This window comes from Bremia lactucae, linkage group LG12 (assembly GCF_004359215.1).
Source record: "Bremia lactucae strain SF5 linkage group LG12, whole genome shotgun sequence".
Taxonomy (NCBI): Eukaryota; Oomycota; class Peronosporomycetes; order Peronosporales; family Peronosporaceae; genus Bremia; species Bremia lactucae.
In genome coordinates this window covers 3,286,623-3,305,893 of record NC_090621.1, presented here as the reverse complement: position 1 = coordinate 3,305,893, position 19,271 = coordinate 3,286,623, and the positions used below count along the sequence as shown (strand labels likewise).

Genomic DNA, 19,271 nt, shown 5'->3' with positions numbered 1-19,271 from the left:
ATAAGAGACGGAAAATATGCAGATATCATCTAAATATACCACAACAAATGGGAACTTTCCAAAAAGTACACGCATCAAGCGCGACCAGATGCCAGGCATTCCAGCAAGACCCATCGGAGCAACGCACCACTGATACGTCTCATTTGATATACGAAACGCAGTGTGCTTCTTGCTATCCGGATGGATACGCATCTGATGGTACCCCTGAGCTAAGTCAATGACTGTGAAATAGCTCATACCTTGCATCTTATCAAATAATTCATCGATTCGCGGCAAAGGTATTTTAGGGACGACTGACTTTGAGTTGACGTAACGAAAGTCAATCACCCAACGGAGCAAAATGTTTGCGTTTCCGATCGAATCCATTCTGAACGAGATACACTCGTACCGGTTTTTGGGTCCTTTTTAGGAATACCAAAGATGTTTGATACCCAAGGCGAGTCTGAAAGCTCGATCCATCCGCGGGAAAGGTTCTCATCGACAAACTTCTGTAGAGCATTTTGTTCAACTTGTGAAAGTCGAAACGGCGGACGATTACTCGGTTGCGCACCGGGTTGCATATTGATTTCAAATTCAACTGACCGATTAGGAGGCAATGAATTCGGTAACTTTTCTGGAAATACATCTTTATAGGAATCAAGTAACGACTTCAACCGTATTTCCCGAGGTTTTGTAGATTCCGAGTCTTGATAAATTTTGACACGATAGACCTCTTCGTATTTTGATGTCTTTAATTTCCTTGAAAAGTCGGCAGAGGAAATAATGACCGGTTCAAAAACCTCATCCTGTGGTATGTTACCACTTTTGAACGAAACTTGATGAGTACGCCAATTTATGATTGGCTCGTGCGCAGTAAAGCAAGGCTTACCCAGAATTACATCTTGGGAATTACTCATTGGCCACTCAATGACCGGAATGTCAGAAAATTGATTACCATCAAAGCAGATATTTGCGACTCCTTTCTTCACCTTTCTTTTGGTGGTATTAGTGCCGTCGAAACGAGTGACTTGAATTGCCACTTCAGACGTGACGCGTTGCAGCAACCCCGGCTTCACCACATTGCATGTGGCGCCAGAATCGAGCATTATTTTAACAGCACGATCGTCAAGATGACCCTTTTTGACGATCAAATCTTTTCCCGTGAAGGAAGCAAAGTCAGCTTCACTTAGTGTCGTGATATTTTCATCTGACACAGTCGCGATGGTTTCTTCTTCGACTGACTCATTCTTGAAATAGTTGACGTTTGCACGCTCGCGACGATATCCGTTGCCGCGACTATTTTGCTGGTTCCTGCGCTTGTAACACTGCTGAATCGTGTGCCCCAGTTTTTTTCAGTACGCACACTTTGTTTTTTTTGGACGTCGGCTATGGACGCGAGAAGACCTACGAAATGGCCGAGCATTGCGATTTCCATCAGCTCTGGCTCATTGTTTAATTCTCTGGCCACATTTAATGGACCAGGACGAGGGGTTGTTGCGATATGGTGATTATAACCAACCGAATGTGCGCGTTCAAAGTCGAGCGCCACAGTAATAGCCTCCGACAGTGTATTTCCCCGTCGGTATTGAACTTCTTCTTGCGTTCTTGTTTTTAATTCTCGTTGAAAATAGATTATTTGGTCTATCTCAGTCATGTCCTCAACTTGCGAAATAATGTGTCGAAATTTCGCAATGTAGTCCATTAAGCCTTTGCAACTGGCTTGTTTCAGCCGATGCAGGTCGTCTCGAAGACGTTGCTGTAGATCCGCAGGAACAAATTCCTTTTCCACTGCTAGAAAAAGCTCTTCGACTGAGTGAATTTCTGATTGATGCAGCAAGAACCATTGTGCTGCTGGTCCGCGCAATGAACTTCCTAGTACGGCAAGTACTTGAGGAGCCATTGCGTCTTCTCTCCACTTCGTACCGTGCGCAATAAAATATTGCTGTACTTGCGCGTAATAAAGTCGAACCGACTCTTCACTCCTTCCGCTATACGTCGGTATTCTTAGCCCGTCCACCTTAAGCCCACCTTCTTTTTGGGAGTTAGCCAAGGATTTGATCAACTCTTGTTGTTGCTGTAGCATATGCATCATTTGCTGCATTAGCTCGGGCGTTTGAGGGTTGACCCATAATGGAAGAAGATGTGTTCGGAACTTTTAAAAGACTTAGTCGTTTAGTTTATTTAGGTCTCTTAAGTTAAACCGAAGATCATTTAAGATGGTGCGCTCGGCTTCTTCCAAAAGCGCGTCTACTTCGTGTAGCGGAGCTGATAAGGTGGATCCTTGCTTGGGCAGGCAGGCTTTCTCCTTGGTGAGTTGCTTTGCTAAGATCTTCGCAATGCGCCGAGTCTTTTGTAAAGACGCAAGCAGATCGTTCGCAGTCTTTGCAGACTTGTCACCGTACTCAAAGAGGAAAGCCTTACTGCAGTCAAACGGAATCTGAGTAGTAGCCTTTCTCTTCTTGCTCATAGAACTCAACGACTTACTTTAGCTTAGGCGTAATGCGTTAGAGATTAAACCTTATCCCAGATGGATAAACTGTTTCACCGATTTAAGCCGGACCCAACCTCACACAGACTAAGCGACTATATCTGCCTAGGCAGACGCTTAGAATTACAGTGGATACTGAAAGCCACACACTCAAAACTGCTACGCAGCGCTTCCAAAGGGATGGAGCAGTTGACTGCGAGCGAAAATTCCCACGCTACAAGCAGTACCTTATTGGCTGCGAGCGGAAATCTCTCACGCTACAAGCAGTACTTTGCAATCCAACGCAGTGCAGTCCCACGAAGCGCGAAAGGCGAAGAAGCAAGCGTACAGCGAAGAGGCGAGCGGACGGCGAAGAAGCGGCAGACGGCGGAGAAGCGGGCGTACAGCGAAGAAGCGAGCGGACGGCGAAGAAGCGGCAGACGCGGAGAAGCGGCGCGAGACGGCGGAGACGCGGGGTACAGCGAAGAGGCGAGCGGACGGCGAAGAAGCGGGTGGAGGACGGCGGAGAAGCGGGCGGAGGACGGCGGAGAAGCGGGCGGAGGACGGCGGAGAAGCGGGCGGAGGACCAACAAGTGCTACCACTTGTCAGGATGAGGGTAAATTACGACTGAATTAAAATTAGTTTAACTAACCGATACTTTTGGTATACTCCTTAAGGTATCGCCTATCCTTAATCTAATTCTTACTGAGTATCATCTCTCCTAATTGCGCAAACCTTTTTACTTGTTTTTATTATGGCGCATATGTAAAATTGAATTAAAGAAAATGAATGGTTTAAAAGGTAAGTCGAAATGAGTGGTCAAGGGCTGAGCAAGCTGACTGGTCCTTACAATTCGCCCCACCTCTAAAATCAATATTATTATATTCACCTCACCCTAAATTCGTGCTATATTCACCCCACCCCCGAAAGATAATTTAGCGCCAGACGCATACATTTTATCTTAAACTCATGCAGCCTCTTTCTCATACTTCATAATATGCTAGCTCCTCCCTCTCAAGGATACCCTAGTTCTGCTGAGTTGATCAGCAGTGTTCGGGAATTTACATATGCGGAAGGTAATACCATCAAGCCAACAATGGTCATACCTTGGAAGCATGTGTTATTGGCCATTCAGACTAGCGGAAGGGCGCTCACAATCGACAATTTTTATCCTTTGTGGCGCATTCCTGATCCGATCGATCGAACACATACATCTTTAGAGCTATACCTACTTGCAGTCAATCAGCGATTAATGCAGTGGGAGCCTTCCAGCAACGGAAAATCATTGAACAGCTGAATTTTTTTGCAACGCTTAATCCAGCACCAGTTAATAATCCTGTCGTTCAGCAAACAAGAGGTCGCCCTCCTGGATCGCAAGTGCGTTTTGGAAATGACCCATTTAACCGGCGTGATCCTTCCGCATTTGAACTTGCTCAGCCTGCACGTAGGGTGCGCTGCAGCATTGGTCAAAATGTCGGTCATACTGTACGAACTTGCTTAAATCGTGTAGTTTTCTCTAGAAGCTCCATGCCAGGTCCTTCTTATCTGTAGCTTTGAAGAATATAATGAGTTTTAAACTAACTTGCGTCTAGGGGGGGGGTTGAATATGACATTTCCCTGTTTAAAATTATAAAACAAGATATTTTTAATTGTGTCTCTAGGGGGTGAATATGACATTTCCCTGTTTAAAATTATAAAGCAAGATATTTTTAATTGTGTCTCTAGGGGGGTGAATATGACATTTCCCTGTTTAAAATTATAAAACAAGATATTTTTCATGTAATATGTAGAATTAGAAAGACGCAAAAAAACTAGCATCGGCTTCCATTAAATACATAATCACGAGTCTTATGCTTTGCCATTTAAGACCAAACTTGTCATCTACGTTGGCATAGGTGTATAGTTAAATTTGAAGCATTATATTGCGTTGCACTGGGTGCTGACGAGTCTCATGATGCGAGCAACATTTCCCGAGTAAATGTGCTATAATGTGCGCTTTTGCGTACGTCGCTTGCATTCAAGCTTGCGCTGAATCTGCTTGGCTTTGGCGCGGTGGCGCTCGCAAAGATTTTGTGGCTCTCAGCGTTGCGCTTGTTCGTTCTCGGCAACCCGCACCGGCGGCTTTATAATCTTGGGCTCATTCGAGTTTTTTTTTTAAGCATGCAGTAAAGCACCTGATTTTGGCGTATCGTCCCGCTGGGTATCGGGATATTGAGGTTGCAACGCTTCGAGATTAAAGTCCAATCAGTCGACTCCACATTCCACCGAAACGCAAAAGATAAAATCTTACAGGGCTTGATATCATTATAATAGTATTGAGTTAGACAGGCTCTGCCGTCACAGATGACCCAATGACACGTATTGCTTCATTCGTTCGATAAGATTATACAAGTAAATGTATTTAGGGAGTAAGTAAGAGACCTACGATTTGAGACTTTCACCGAAGACGAGAAAGCACTCGCTTCAGCCTCAGCAGCTCGGCCTCGAGCATCGGCTTTCATGATGCTCTCCNTGACGAGTCTCATGATGCGAGCAACATTTCCCGAGTAGACGTGCTATAATGTGCGCTTTTGCGTACGTCGCTTGCATTCAAGCTTGCGCTGAATCTGCTTGGCTCTGGCGCGGTGGCGCTCGCAAAAATTTTGTGGCTCTCAGCGTTGCGCTTGTTCGTCCTCGGAAACCAGCACCGGCTGCTTTATAATCTTGAACTCATCCGAGGTTTTTTAAAAGCATGCAGTAAAGCACCTGATTTTGGCGTATTGTCCCGCTGGGTATCGGGATATCTAGATTGCAACGCTTCGAGATTAAAGTCCAATCAGTCGACTCCACATTCCACCGAAAAGGCGGCAGAATATAAAATCTTACAGGTCTTTTGTATTATTGTAATAGTATTGAATTAGACAGGCTCTGCCGTCCCAGTATACCGAATCGAGAATGACCGAAATTTGTACCCTTCTAATGGAAGAGACCCAATGACACGTATTGCTTCATTCGTTCGATAAGATTATACAAGTAAATGTATTTAGGGAGGAAGTAAGAGACCTACGATTTGAGACTTTCACCGAAGACGAGAAAGCACTCGCTTCAGCCTCAGCAGCTCGGCCTCGAGCATCGGCTTTCATGATGCTCTCCATCTGCTGCCATGTCATCAACTCTTTAAAGTCTCCCACCCATTAATATCCTTACAGCCACAGCGGCAACTCTGCCATCCGAGATATGTATTGTTCCAAAGCGATGTGCTGCAACGCACCTGCAGTAAATCTTGAAGCCTGCATAGCATCTATAGAAGGAGAGTGGAAAACATGTTGCAGCTTCATTTCATTTCTTGTTTATTCGTAGTCAGCCATTTTATCATTGAAGCTGTGTCATATTATTCATGCCAATGCACAGGTGAAGATTTAGGTGTATATGGTTCTATGCAAACAAAACTTTTTTGCAAGTTAAACGGCAACATACATTTTAGCTGGCGCTCGCTACACTGGATTGTTTTATCTCTTTCTAAAGCAGAACTTAATCAACATCCTTGCCTTCTAGATATCCTTGCCAAAGATGTAGCATAATTATCTCGTCCGACTTTGACGTTCTTTAAACGTTTTTCGAACCTGGCACTTCTTTAATAAACCTCTACATATTTATCAGAAGCATCGTTGAGGAAAAATGATTGGGGTAACTTTAAACAAGCACATAGGATATCATGATCAGGAACCGGCTCTATTATCAGAGATGACAGACTCCATTTGCATCTTCCGAACGAGCTCATATCAAAATTGAAACAATTGTACAGGTCAATGCATTTTGACAACCAGTGGCTGCTTGCATCTCCCAGTTTAAACAATCAAGTCCATTTTCAACTTGTTTAATACAAGTGAAACAATGGATCGACTACTCAATGAAGCGCAGCCTGAGGAAGTGACCGATAAATTCGCCACTAATAACGACAAGACATGCGCTTTAGCAACGGGCAGCCTAAGCACCTCTACCGCAAGCATTGGCTTCCATATCCTCTCCGCGTCTGGTGCCATGTCATTGGCTCCGTTACGTCTCCCATCCATTAATTTTCTAACAGCCACAGCGGCAACTCTGCCGCCCATACGTTTTCAGTCGCTGAACTCATGTGCAAAGCCGCCAATCTCATTGCGCCACGAGGCAACATCATCGGTGCTAGTTGCCTCGGCACCCGCAAACCACAATGTGGCCGCAACCGACAATTTGCTCTGCCGCTATCGCAACAAAAAGTGCTGGTTGCCGCGGACAATTAAGCGTAATGGTAAGCGCCACAATCTCTGTGAACGCCACCGTGCCAAAGCTAATCAGAACCAGCGCAAACTCGAGCGCAAGCGGCGTACACAGAAGCGCATATTACAGCGCATGCACTCGCAAAATGCTGCTCGTATTATGGAAACTACGAAAGACTCGTTTGTAGCTCAAAACGAAATTAACGTTGCGCTCTTTAGCGGCAACGATTATCGAGTGTTTTTTTGATAACTGTATAATGAAGTTGCAAGTTTTTTTTCATGTTTCTCTTATCTAAACGTCACTTGTGGGGGCAGAATATGCGTTTTCGAAGACGATAAAAATGAGCGATTTGTCTATGGACACCACCAGTAAATTGTGTCAGTAAAATGCCTATTTAATTGCGAAAAAAAACATCGATTTCGTGGCCTTCCAGTAGTGAAGTTATCCAACCTTGCCCAAAATGAGTTCGTTTGCAAATTGAGGCAACTACAACAAGTTCCTATCAATTCATGCAGGCACAGACTTTAAAGTAAGGCTGTGTAAGTTAAAAGTTCAAGTAAAGTTCAGTATTTCAATCTTTAAACAAACGCGTCAGCTTCGACACGGCAAATCGAAAAATTCTCTACCATGTCTTGTCTTCTTTTGGTCAAATTCGCGAAGAAGGCAAAATATGGTCATTGCTGCCACTACTCTCTGTTGGAACCCACTCGTTCGGTGTTGCGAGTACGAGCGAAGTGCCAAACTCCCTTTCGAACGTTGCACCTTGTCGAGGCAAAAAGAGCATCACTAAAGTCGCAATATCTTCCTCCTGAAGCGGTGTGGGCTCGTAAAATGGCTCGAAATTTGTATCAAAGTTGCGCCTAGGTGATTGTGCTGTAGTGTTTTGCAATACGTTGTGCTGTTGCTTTAGAGTGACGGTACTCGAATGTGAATGAAGGTAAGTTGCCTCCACTTTCAAAGCCTGTCGAGCCATACGTTTGCGCATATCGAGGCGGCGCTGATTCCGATTGGCATTAGCCCGGTGCATGGCACAGAATGTATGTAAGCCCCCCGTGCGTTTAACTGCACGCGGATGTAAGCACCTTTTATTGGCATATCGGCAATGCCGTTGCTCGGGCACACATGTGGTGCTCGAATCAACGACCCGACGTGGGCGCTTTTTAGGGTTTAAAGTGGATAAATCGCTCTTTTCTTGAGGCGTAGGGACCCTTTTTTCGTCCAAAAGTGCACATTTGCCATTTGGATATGATGAGGATAAAAAATGAGAGGATTTGTCGTCGTTCATGAAAATTGCACAGGTATTGAAATTCCCCATACGCTGACAAATGTTGAGTCCGACACTGTGAAACGCACAATGCTTTAATAAAACATGGAGCTTGCTGCATGTTGCATGTTAATTGGGACGAAGCCATATGGTGACGAAGTGATTGTTTAGTGCGTTGCTGGGGCCAAAAGCGGTCATGCCAGAAAGAACCCATCCAAACTCGCTTGTCAAAAAATTGGCGCTTAGAAAATCAAGTTGTTGCCACAAACCTGGTATTTTTAATAAAATCAACATATCAGATGCGTCGACTTGACCTTTATAGTGCGATTTACAAGTATCCGAGTGATGCCTTCTCCTGTGTAATTTAATTCATCAAACGAGGATACGAGGATGTCGAAATGAAGCCGAAAAAGAATCACTTGATACATCGCACACCTGTTGCGTCGAGGTAAATGAAGTTTGACTAAGCAGCAAATCACGCTTCAATGGATCGATGTGCAATGGCAATATAACGTTCCTTTATGTAACAACTTTAGCACTTGTAGCATTAATAAGATTCGAGCCGTTTGATCACATGCATTACAACAAACGTCCATCTTGGCACAATTGCTTCAGATGCACCTGAAATCACCACCGCAAAAATAAAGAAGCAACACTTTACTTGATTTAACTTTTTCAGCTCGGATTGGCTCAAACTTGCCCCCAATGAAAGTACTGGCAAATCAAATGTTCATTGATAGTTGAAACTCCACGTACCACCCATTTTAATTCAAAGTTTGCTATCTTTGCTTGTGTTTGCCTCACAGGCATAACAGACTCATAGCTTCTCATTTACAATTAATGGACCAAGCCAGCAAAGGTATGTCGTTATTTAAATAGGCGGAAAAGAGAACGACTACTGTAATTATCGATGAAGTCATATTAAAACCCTTTATTCCAAGTTCCTCAATCGATAGATAATGATAATGCATAGTGATGTGAACTTTTGTCCTCATTGCAACAATGTCATCGTGCTGTACCAAAAAGATTTGTTTTTTATTCATGACGGCTAGGTGATAATTTCTCTTTATCTTACGGCATAGTTTACATAAATAGCTCAATTTGCCAAGCGTCAATTTTTGACGAGCTTGCAAGTCGCAAATTCTCTTACGAATAAGTTAAAATCGAATAATTGCTCAATCTTTTGGTTCAAGAAAGACAGTTGAAGAACACTATTGAAGCTATTACGAATTAAACCTCATATAGGGTTATAAACTCAATGGCTCGCATTTGAGTGGTTCTTGAGTTTGTCCGACGGCGCCGTACCGACCACTGTACCGGTAATATGCGATACTTTCCTGTTGTTAACCACTCCCGACCATAATAAAAAACAAATGGACTCAATGCTCGACTGTAAAAGCCTCCAATCGATCCTTCCAATGGGGAAGTGCCTAACAGCTCCGTACGAGACGGCAAAAGCGACTCAGGCCATGCAGAAAGTATTTCGCTGCATGTTCCCGGGCTGTGGCCGCGAGTTTCACCTTAAAGGGAATTTAAAACGACACGGGCACATTCACAATGGCGACAAGAAATTTAGTTGCAAATTTTGCGGCAAAAAGTTTTTGCGCAAAGCCGACATGGAAGTGCATTACCGAGTTCATACTGGTGAAAAACCTTATCGTTGCCACTTTAAAGAATGCACCAAGGCTTTTGCCCGTCGTTCGGACCTTTTAAGTCATGAACGGACACACACGTAAGTTCTGTACGCTTGAATTGTACGATAGTATAAATTTGACTCACGTACTTGTTTATACAAAAATGTAGTGGCAAGAAACCATTTGCGTGTACGTTTCCTGGGTGTACTCGTCATTTTGCACGTCGATTTGATCTCCACAAGCATCAGCGACTTCATAACAATCAGCTCCAGGCCTCTAAACTTCCAACCAAGAAGCGCAAGCGTTTGCTCAAAGACGCTGAAAAAAATGGACGCACCAATCTTCATTGCGACTGTCCGAACGATGTTGCCATGCCTCTTGCGGAGGCAACATTTAATACCGGTATTTTACTCCACCCTCAAGGATCGCATCACCCAAGTGAAATTGTACGATCAAATGGCTTGGAGCAAAAGTGTCCGGACATTCCGTGCCACTCGCCACCCGCAAGTCTTGCCGCTTTGGACGCTTTCTTTCTGTCCCAAGACACGCCTTCGTTTGCACTGGAATCGTTTCCCTCGCATTGTCCATCGACCGTGCTCGGTGCGAGTTGCTGTCCCGCGCATCTCGAGCTCCGTCCGCCACGGCCCGATTCCGAGCCAATTGCAAATAAATTGTCCGTAGGGTCAACTCTGTACGAACAATTTGTCCTGTCCGCACCTCCTCTGGTGTCCCAGAAAGATAGTTCCACCACACCCACAAGTATCAGCGACCTCTATTTAAACACGCAAAACAGTCCCTCCATGATGTCCGAACCAATTCCGACCCTATCGGACATGGGTACATCTCTTTTGCCATCGGAAGAGTTGCTTCCATTTGTGGCGGATTCCAACACACTTCCTGCCTGTACAACGGACACGGCGTGTCTATCGACGTCGTCTTTACTCGACTATTCGCTTCACAATCGGTCGTGTGGCCATTTGTCCATTCAACATGGCAACCATCGCGACTACGTTGTCCAGAATCATCTCGTGTGTCAAGATAGTGTCACAAAACTAGCCCATCGGACAGCAGCGGAGCGTACGGTATCCTTTGACCACTGTACAATGGCACAAGACACGCATCGACCAGGGTGTGGCCATTTACCCGTGCGTCATAAAAATCATATTGACTACGTGGTTGAGGACAGTTTAATTTGTCAGCAAGATAGTTGGCTCGAGGACGACAATTTGGAGTTGCTAGGAGATGATTTTTGGGAGTTTTACGGCGCGCTCGATGCGTTTCCAACCACTTAAAGACGGGTTTAAAACCAAGTCGTAACCTTTGTATTAAACGTTATGTTTTAAACGATTTCAACCCGTCAGTTTAATTTGATTTAATTAAACGAGTCGTTTCACCAAGTCTTCACTTAAAGACGGGATTAAAACCAAGTCGTAACCTTTGTATTAAACGTTATGTTTTAAACTCTTTCAACCCGTCCGTTTAATTCGGTTCCATTAAACGAGTCGTTTCACCAAGTCTTCCTCGGTCCCGAGCAACTCGATACGACGGATTCAATGCCCATGACAAAGCAAGAAGTAACCCTTGCGAATAAAAACAAAGTTCCGACAAATACAACCATAGGCCTGCCGTAACCCAACGTACCCCTCCAATCTGTAGCCATCCAAAAATTGTCGGAAGAAACAACGACACAAAAGTTGCCAAACAACTCGACAACAATTGGCCACACCGTCGACGAACACGTTCTGCTTGAGGCGGAAGGTTTAAAACCGTACCATTCAACGTGGTACATACAGCTGTCCCAACAATACTTAACGTAATTGTTGCAGGAAGGTAAAACAACCCAATACGAGCCCATCCTGGACTGTGGCCAACAAAACAAGCCCGACACGGACCCGCTCCATCCGGTAAAAAACCAATCACGCGAGTTACGAGGGCAAAGACTCCGGTACAGAAGGCCGTGCCCCAAATGACAATATGATATGCCACATTGAAATTGACGGTACTACAACGGGTCCATCGTACTGTCCGAATAAGTTCGAGGCCCATGGCGCCACTAAACAGGAGAATGGCCGTGCCTAAAAACTGTTGCGTGCTTTGTAACCAGGCACAAAACACCGCATGTGTCTGGTGTGTACGCCATAATACACCGGCTATCCAGAGTGTACTGTGGTACGCAAGTAAACACATGGCTAGCCAAAATACAAGCGAAAACGACGGAAAAGTACGCAAGACGGGATATTGCCAAAATGACGCAACAATAAATAAGGCCCCAAGAAACGAACATCCGGATAAAAACAATACCACTACGGCGTGGGTATCCATGGTATACATGTTGAAACTGGATTCAAACAATGGCGAGGTATACGCGGGCAAGTGATCGGAAGTTGGAGTCTCGATAAACTCGTCCATGCCACAGAGCGACGAGTTACTGGCGCATGCAAAGCCAATTTGTTTCTTCTCCACGTCATAGAGCGAGTAGAATTTCTTCATAAATACATCGCCAAGAACCCACATGTCTTGTCCACTCGGCTGGACAAGCACTATACACGTGAGCCCGACACAGAGCGTATAATCCGGACCTTCAAGTGTATAGAAATGTTGGTGCCCAATGCCAAGATGGAGCGGTGGAAAGTCTTGTGGTGCACATAAAAAACATTGAAACCCGTATTGAACAAATCCACAATAGCAGCCCTGATTTTGCGCAAAAGTTGCCACTTGGTATAAAAAATTCAAGTATAATGTCCCAGGAATGCCAATCAGTGACGTGCCCGAGTCGACAAATGCGACACATCCATCCGGACACGCATTTCCATGACGACCAACATTCACGCGATGAAGATGGATACGCCAAAATGTCCATTGGCCAAATTGAGGCAACACGTCTGTTAGTTGCCATGTGGCATTGAGCGACGTCAGTAACTCTTTATCATACCCCCCTACGTGTAACTCCGAGCCAAGACTATTAGGATATGGACTTAAATAAAACGCAAACATGGAATCCAAATCCGCATGTTGTTCAAGTAATGCAAAAAAAAATGGCGGGTGTGAAAACGTCGACAAACCATCAAAGGCCAACCCTAAGAGCCCATCAGCTTTCATTTTTGCCATCGACTTTTCTTCACGACGTACAATGCCCACGGCAGTGTGGTTTACCTCAAATGTAGCCAATTGCACCACATCGTTGCCAAAGTGGCCACTAACTTTGCCACTGCCGTATTGCACGGCAAACCCCGGATGGGCCTTTGATTCGTGGTATGTGCGAGACTGCGAGTGGTTATAGCGCTCAATGCCCGCACACGCGTCGCATTTGGTGCCAGGAACCCATAAATCGCTCGAGCCCGTGTCAAAACACACGAGCACTTCTTGCGGAGGCGTGCCAATGGCAATGGGACCAAAAAATTGAAATTCCATGAAATTTTCGAGCGGCACGTGGCCCTGGGCTGCTAATTCTTGCGCATTATGAACGATACGATCGTTTTGGAAAGGATTTTGCGCATTGTCTTGCTGAAAGCGAAGCGCACTAAGCACGTGGTCTTCGTGGACGCCGCTGAGTAAGGCCTCAGAGGGCTGCGTGTGGAACTGCAGCAGGTCCTCGGTGCTGCGGGACTGGGGCGTGAGCGTTAGTGGCACACGCACAAGGGACGACACGAGCTGCACGCTTACGACTCCCAGCGCAGCGAGTAGGAGATGGTGAGCCATGAGCAGAAGCGAGGAGATATAGGAATGATCCGAAGATGGGTATATTTCAAGTCTCACCTAACGGGGTGTATACTATACGATGTACGGAAAAGATCGAGTAGTAAGAATAAATCAGTCCCGATATCTTGGATGGGGAATGATCGAAAGAAGTAAATAGATACATTTTTAATGCAATTATGTATGTGACAAAAAGTGCTTTGCCAACACATGCTGTCGTCAATTTGCAGTGATGGAAGGAGCTGCTTGCGGCGTATGTGACAAAGGTCGACGTGAGTGCATTATTCAAGTTTGGTCAAACCTACTTTCTTACTGCCTACCCGCCCTTGCATTCGACTTGCCGCTTTTTCTTCCTTGTTCAAGTGATTACGAGATCACTGCGCCGAAACGGCCATTCTCAATGAGAAATATAGTGACTTGCTTGAAAGAAGAAACGGCTCATGTCAGTTGTTTTTTATTAGCGGCACCAAGAAAGATAGTTACTTGTTTACTACTGCAGTAGTTCTGTGGTCAAAAAAAGACATTCCGAGTTGTTAATTTGAAAGTGGTGTTGAGGATGGTAGTGACTTGTTCGCGACTGCAGTAGTTCTGGAGTTGAAAGAAATTAGTAACAATAATTTCTGTAAAAGTTAAGGTGTAACGGGAGTCCCGATACATAAATATTATTTCCTGGAATCGAGATTAATATTATACTCTATAATAGGAAATAATATTTAGAAGTACAATACAATTATCTCAAATAATTTTGAGTTAATAGTTCCTATATTACCAAATTCGGTAATATTGACCGATAAGACATAAGTTCTATGATTGGTTGATTTAACGTTAAATCAAACCCGCCAATCGTCATAAGACACGATTGTGCGGTGCGCAAGTAGGCGCTATACTAGATTGTGAGTTATGTAATAAAGTCAGTAGTAGATAGAAGATCGTCGCGCAAAAAGTTGAAATATTTGTATAGTTTTACTTTGTCTTTATTCTACAGCCACAAACCATACCTCTTCGTTCCTGGCGATGCGCAATAAAAGTATCAGTATTCCCACCGAAATTGGAGCCATGAAAGGATGACTCTAGTTACTTGCATAAATTTAGCAAGGATTATGCTGAGCAAACTAAACTATTATCTGACCTCCTTAAATGGACGCAGAATGGGTTTGGTTAAAAGAACAAGATGATGCGTTCACATCAGTGAAGCAATCTTTTCTAGAGGCACCGGTCCTGACATTGCCAGACGCGGATGAGCACTTTAGCGTCGTCTGCGATGCAAGTAATTTTGCAATCAGCAGCGCGCTCATGCAGAAGGATGACGACGGCGTTGACCGTGTCATCTCTTATCAGTCCCAGGTTTTAAAAGCCGCCGAACTGAATTACCCTGTGCATGACAAATAGCTACTTTCAATAAAATATGGTCTGCCAAGTTTTGTGTGCACCTATTGGGCACCGAGCCATTTTTAATTTGTACGGATCACACATCATTGCGGACCGCAATAAACTCACCGCACCTCTCGCCTAGAATGGCAAGATGGCTTACATTATTCTCTAATTTAATTTTAAAGTTGAATACAAGCCCAATTAATCAGATGCCTTGGCTGACTCATTATCGCGCAGACCGGACTTCGAGATAAAACACCAGGAAAGTGTGTCTAGTGCCAAAACACAATTTCAGCCGTCAACGTAGGCAGCCATGAAGGCATACCACGTGACGAGGTCATTAGCCTCTGAAATAAAAGAGAGCTACAGCCAGGACGACCATTGTCACCTGCTGTTAGATCACTTTGGTGGATGAAAGGTAACCCTTCCGTCGCAGAAAGCTAAGCTACATCGCTTTAGCTACAGCGATGGCCTGTTGTGGCATCAGCTGTCACCTTGTGATCCCTAAGGAATCTATGTGTCTCATGACACAGATCTCAAGCTGATGATCCTCCACGAGCTCCATGATGCGCCTTTTAATGGGCATCTGGGCCGTGAAAAGACATTCTTACGAGTGTCAGAGGAATTATGGTGGCTAGACCTATAGATGGGCGGCCAACTGTATTCGCTCCTGCGACCAGTGTCAATGCATAACGTCTGCAACGTCCAGCAGTGCGCCACTGAAGCCGCTGTCAATTATTACGGATTGTTGCAAGTCGGTAAGACTGGACTTCAAGTTTGGCATGCCGCCTCGTACTGCCGTGGACACTGTTATTTATAGCGAACTCTGGCAATTGTTTGCTCCATTCTTTGAGTTTCGCTCTCGTGCGCAATATATCCGCCACGATCCGATTGGCACGTTCTGTTTGGCTATCGGTCTGAGAATGATCTGCCGTCGACGTGTGGAGCTTGCTACCTAGCAGCTCAAACATATGTCGCCAAAAGACTGACCTAAAACGTGGACCCCGGTCCGTGTTGTCGGTATACATGAATTAGGATAAAGGGAGCTGCCTCCTTTCCTGTGATCGATGTTTTAAATGGTGCTAAATGCTCCATTTTTCTCAGTCGACGATGTGACGAGCCCTTATGGCATCGTCCAACTTGACTAGCCATCTTAAGAAGTCTTCTTCAACTCCCTTATACTTAGATATGTCTGTCTACAAAGGCGACGAGCACCGTCCGACCCTTGTGGTCGGAGTGACCCAGTAGTGGTCAGTATGGAGTCACGGCAAGAAATGCCTATGCTCCCAAGCAGCACCGATGTTTCGCTATTTACAATTATGTCCTATAACCGACCTCTCGGCAGTCATAGGCGTGTTAGATGGAAAAAGCATGAGCGAGTCTCAGCGCTTTGTGGATGAGCGATTAGCCATCACATGAAAAGTCCGTGACGCGATTGCAAGCGCACAGGATAAGCAAAAATAATATGCTAATTGAAATGGTCGCGAAAAATAATGAACGCTTTAGAGAGGTAAAAAAGTACTATTAAGCACTGCTACCCTACCTAAAATTGCAATTTCTGTACTACCTGGAGGTACAACGAAATGATTGCCGCATTTCATTGGGCCGGTTACGGTGGTAGAAGAGGTTAGAGACCTAAATTATAGGCTCACCCTCCCCCCGTATATGAAGACGCACAAGTTGTCTCGGAGAGCGAGGAATACCACGCGCGTAATGCGGGCCCCTCACCATCAAATTCTCTAGGATATCAAGCCGAAGTACCAGGCATTCATAACCCTGACGATCCTTCGCGCGGACATCCTGAAGATCCGAGGTCAGTCACAAGAATTGACCTCGAGATCCCGAATGCGTTGTTCAACAGCGCTTAACGGACGAAGAGTAAGGCAGCCGCGAGTAGGTGGGCGAGATCGCCACTTCTATCGGGCGCCGCCTGCAATGATGGATGCGGGTGTAAATCAACGCTTCCTTGTTGGAAGGCTGCTTCCCATCGCTCCGTGAGGAAGAGGTATCAAATCTTTGTCCTGTGGAGGGGATACCCGAAGCGTTTCGACTCTTGGGATCCGATTGATACCCTACGTGTTGATGTGCCCAGCTAGTGACTTCCTATGAAATGAAGCGCCAGCTGAGGCCTCGCCGCTAGTCTCAAATGCACTAGCAGAAGCAGCGTTGTGAGAAGAAACAGGGGATATAGTACCTCCCATGATTTCTTTCACACGCAATCGGGCGAAATTTATTCGCTGCGACGGCTGTTTTATCGCATCGTAATGCGGTTGAAAGCGGTGCGTCAATTCCGACCCGTATTGGTCGAGCGTTCCATTTGAGCGCAACACGACCAGGATCGGGAAAATATGTCCAAGTGATCTCCCCTAAGCCTTTCATGACTGAACGACGCCATAATAATTATGAGCGTCTAAAATGTTGCTTTGTAGGAGCGAAGCTTTTGGCCTGTTGATACGAGGCCACTGATATGGAGGGAGCATAAGTGGTATGCCGCCCGTCACATAGCCACGTTCGATACGAATGGCTTGTGACACCGACTGAGCACGTTCACGTGTTGTCGGTGGAGCTTTAGGCTCCGAGTCCTCCATGTTAGAACCATTATGGATAATAAGGCGTTGTGGTTATACCCAACGGAGAAGCGGCTGCGCCCATTTACGGGCAGCGCTCTCATTAATAGTCGCTATGTAGCCAGCGCAGACGACGAGAGAGCATTGGAAAACGTTGCTGTCTCCATGTTAGGAGCAATGAGAGATATTTATATGGGCAATATAGCGCCATCATCCTTCCTCATTAGCTCGCTGTACTCATCTTTACTATGAGATGATGGCAGCGGTGTCGACTCATTGTAATCGACAATGAACGACGGATCTACATCCTCGCTGTGAAAGTAGGATAAATAAATTCAGTCCAGTTAACACGTCGGCAGCAGAAGCTGTCGGCGTTGTGGCTGTGGCACTGGGCGACAGCGGCTTGTTAACGCGGCGCGTGCGCTTCGTGCGTGGTTGAGTGGGTGTCTTCGTAGACGAACCACCAACATTGCCTCTTTTAGGTGGCATATTCGGCTCCGTGTAAGACACAGGTATAAATAATGAATGAGAGAATTAAGCGGTGCGTAAAGGAGCTCGCTGTTTCTCTGTCCTCTTGACGAATTTGCAAGATGTAAATTTGTTCTTAAATGGGGATGGTGTAACAAGCTATAGTTGCCCTTATGTTACACAATCCCTGTTAAGTACACTTTGTGTACTCAAGAATATAATCAATTACTTAAGTGAAGTAATTAGACCCATCACTTCGATGTGGTTCACATTTTGACCCACCCTTGTATATGTGATACGCATAGGCTAGCGTCATATTCAGAATTTCGCACGCAATACATCTAATAACATATCTACATAGATGCCATTTATGATTGTTAAAAAATGTTTTAAATTTAATACGATCTATTATAAATAAGTCTGATAACTAATTACTAGTTCGTAAGTGCGCACGTGGAGCCGAATAACCGCTCCCGTGACGTCACTTAGTCTGCAGGTCTTAGTTCGTAGGAAGATGCCGCTTAGGCGCCCACCAACTTACCTCACTGCCGGTGAGAGAAGACGGTGAAAACCCTCTTTCTCGCTGTGCTAATGTGTGTGCTTAAGTAGAGCGTGGTCGCAATAGATGTGCTCGCCTATATAAGATCTGACAATGTAATAAAAATCTAACAAGTATTCTGTGGTCGTTGATTTTTCTTATTTTGTAAGTAATTTCTAAAGACGATGCTGGTATAATATATGTAAAATATCCCAACTGTCTAAAATTTGACGGACGGCATTTTTAACAGCAATTGTCCTCGATAACATCCTTTCTGCACGCTTTAAGTATGCTACAAAGAATCGTGTTAGGCTCGCCTGTTTCGAAGAATTAGACGAGTCACCCCGAGTCTATATGGTCGTATTAGGGTCTTTGTGGGTCAACATAGGCATTTAAAGTCTTGATTCATTTTCTTTAAATTAAACTCAAATTCTACTCTCGAGTGTGCCGTTGATAGATATTTTTTAAGTGCAGGCTCTAGGACGGGTTCGTTTCAACTTCAGACATTCTCTTCTATAATTGCATTGTTGGGCTTAGCTTCAAATAGGACACCAGATGAGTTGTCATCCTTGTTGACATGCTCAACTGCACCCTTCCTTGTGTGCGGCCAAGACCTATCAAGTATCTTCGAAGGAGGTCTCACTTTTATTTGTATCAGCAATGACTACGTCTACCGGGAGGCTCTCAGCGTTAGTACAACCAATCCACAACTTCTGTACCTTTGTTGATTTTGTTGTCTTATGCAAAAGGCGTTTCGTCGCATAAGCGTGTACTTATAACGAAAAACGGTCTTTTGCGTATGAGTTAGCTTTTGCAAATCTTAAGCCGTAGCGGTGCTGACAAAGTAGCGAACTCCATCACAGACACTACATGTGGATCGGTGAGCCGAGCGACCCCCCGTATAAGATTTAGTATTTTGCAACCTTCTTAAGCCAACATAGCAGCAATCAAGGGTGTCGCACGTTGCTGAGAGAACAGTGTGCGCAATTTGTTAATGCAAATGTTACATTATTTAGTGCAAACTTTAGTCGTAAAAGTTTGGAGCACATT

The 19,271-nt window shown here is 44.9% G+C and overlaps 7 protein-coding genes across 7 annotated transcripts; 2 read left to right on the top strand and 5 right to left on the bottom strand.

The window, feature by feature from the left end:
• Window positions 1–4,464: 4,464 nt before the first annotated feature.
• Window positions 4,465–4,948, bottom strand: CCR75_003501 (uncharacterized protein; the record flags this gene model as incomplete). Its single annotated transcript, XM_067961595.1, has 3 exons — window positions 4,465–4,577; window positions 4,622–4,672; window positions 4,873–4,948. The coding sequence occupies 3 exons, from the start codon at window positions 4,946–4,948 to the stop codon at window positions 4,465–4,467; spliced, it is 240 nt and encodes a 79-aa protein (XP_067820646.1).
• Window positions 4,949–4,968: 20 nt separating this feature from the next.
• CCR75_003502 (uncharacterized protein) lies at window positions 4,969–5,722 on the bottom strand (the record flags this gene model as incomplete). The annotated part of the gene is made up of 4 exons (XM_067961596.1): window positions 4,969–5,137; window positions 5,193–5,230; window positions 5,510–5,601; window positions 5,698–5,722. The coding sequence occupies 4 exons, from the start codon at window positions 5,720–5,722 to the stop codon at window positions 4,969–4,971; spliced, it is 324 nt and encodes a 107-aa protein (XP_067820645.1).
• A 598-nt stretch (window positions 5,723–6,320) lies between these two features.
• On the top strand, window positions 6,321–6,929 carry CCR75_003503 (uncharacterized protein; the record flags this gene model as incomplete). Its single annotated transcript, XM_067961597.1, has 1 exon — window positions 6,321–6,929. One exon carries the CDS (start codon window positions 6,321–6,323, stop codon window positions 6,927–6,929), a length of 609 nt encoding a protein of 202 aa, XP_067820644.1.
• A 400-nt stretch (window positions 6,930–7,329) lies between these two features.
• On the bottom strand, window positions 7,330–7,968 carry CCR75_003504 (uncharacterized protein; the record flags this gene model as incomplete). Its single annotated transcript, XM_067961598.1, has 1 exon — window positions 7,330–7,968. The coding sequence occupies one exon, from the start codon at window positions 7,966–7,968 to the stop codon at window positions 7,330–7,332; it is 639 nt and encodes a 212-aa protein (XP_067820643.1).
• Window positions 7,969–9,139: 1,171 nt separating this feature from the next.
• Window positions 9,140–10,521, bottom strand: CCR75_003505 (uncharacterized protein). Its single transcript, XM_067961599.1, has 2 exons — window positions 9,731–10,521; window positions 9,140–9,653 (listed from the first exon to the last, which is right to left on the bottom strand). The coding sequence occupies exons 1-2, from the start codon at window positions 9,926–9,928 to the stop codon at window positions 9,480–9,482; spliced, it is 372 nt and encodes a 123-aa protein (XP_067820642.1). The 5' UTR covers window positions 9,929–10,521; the 3' UTR covers window positions 9,140–9,479.
• On the top strand, window positions 9,321–10,873 carry CCR75_003506 (uncharacterized protein; the record flags this gene model as incomplete). The annotated part of the gene is made up of 2 exons (XM_067961600.1): window positions 9,321–9,679; window positions 9,751–10,873. 2 exons carry the CDS (start codon window positions 9,321–9,323, stop codon window positions 10,871–10,873), a joined length of 1,482 nt encoding a protein of 493 aa, XP_067820641.1.
• A 187-nt stretch (window positions 10,874–11,060) lies between these two features.
• On the bottom strand, window positions 11,061–13,280 carry CCR75_003507 (uncharacterized protein; the record flags this gene model as incomplete). Its single annotated transcript, XM_067961601.1, has 1 exon — window positions 11,061–13,280. The coding sequence occupies one exon, from the start codon at window positions 13,278–13,280 to the stop codon at window positions 11,061–11,063; it is 2,220 nt and encodes a 739-aa protein (XP_067820640.1).
• Window positions 13,281–19,271: the final 5,991 nt, after the last annotated feature.

Coding starts and splice junctions, on each gene's coding strand:
- CCR75_003505 (XM_067961599.1), bottom strand. CDS start 9,928: ATGAAGATTGGTGCGTCCATTTTTTTCAGCGTCTTTGAGCAAACGCTT. Junction 9,654..9,730: donor CTACATTTTTGTATAAACAA/GTACGTGAGTCA, acceptor ATGACTTAAAAG/GTCCGAACGACGGGCAAAAG.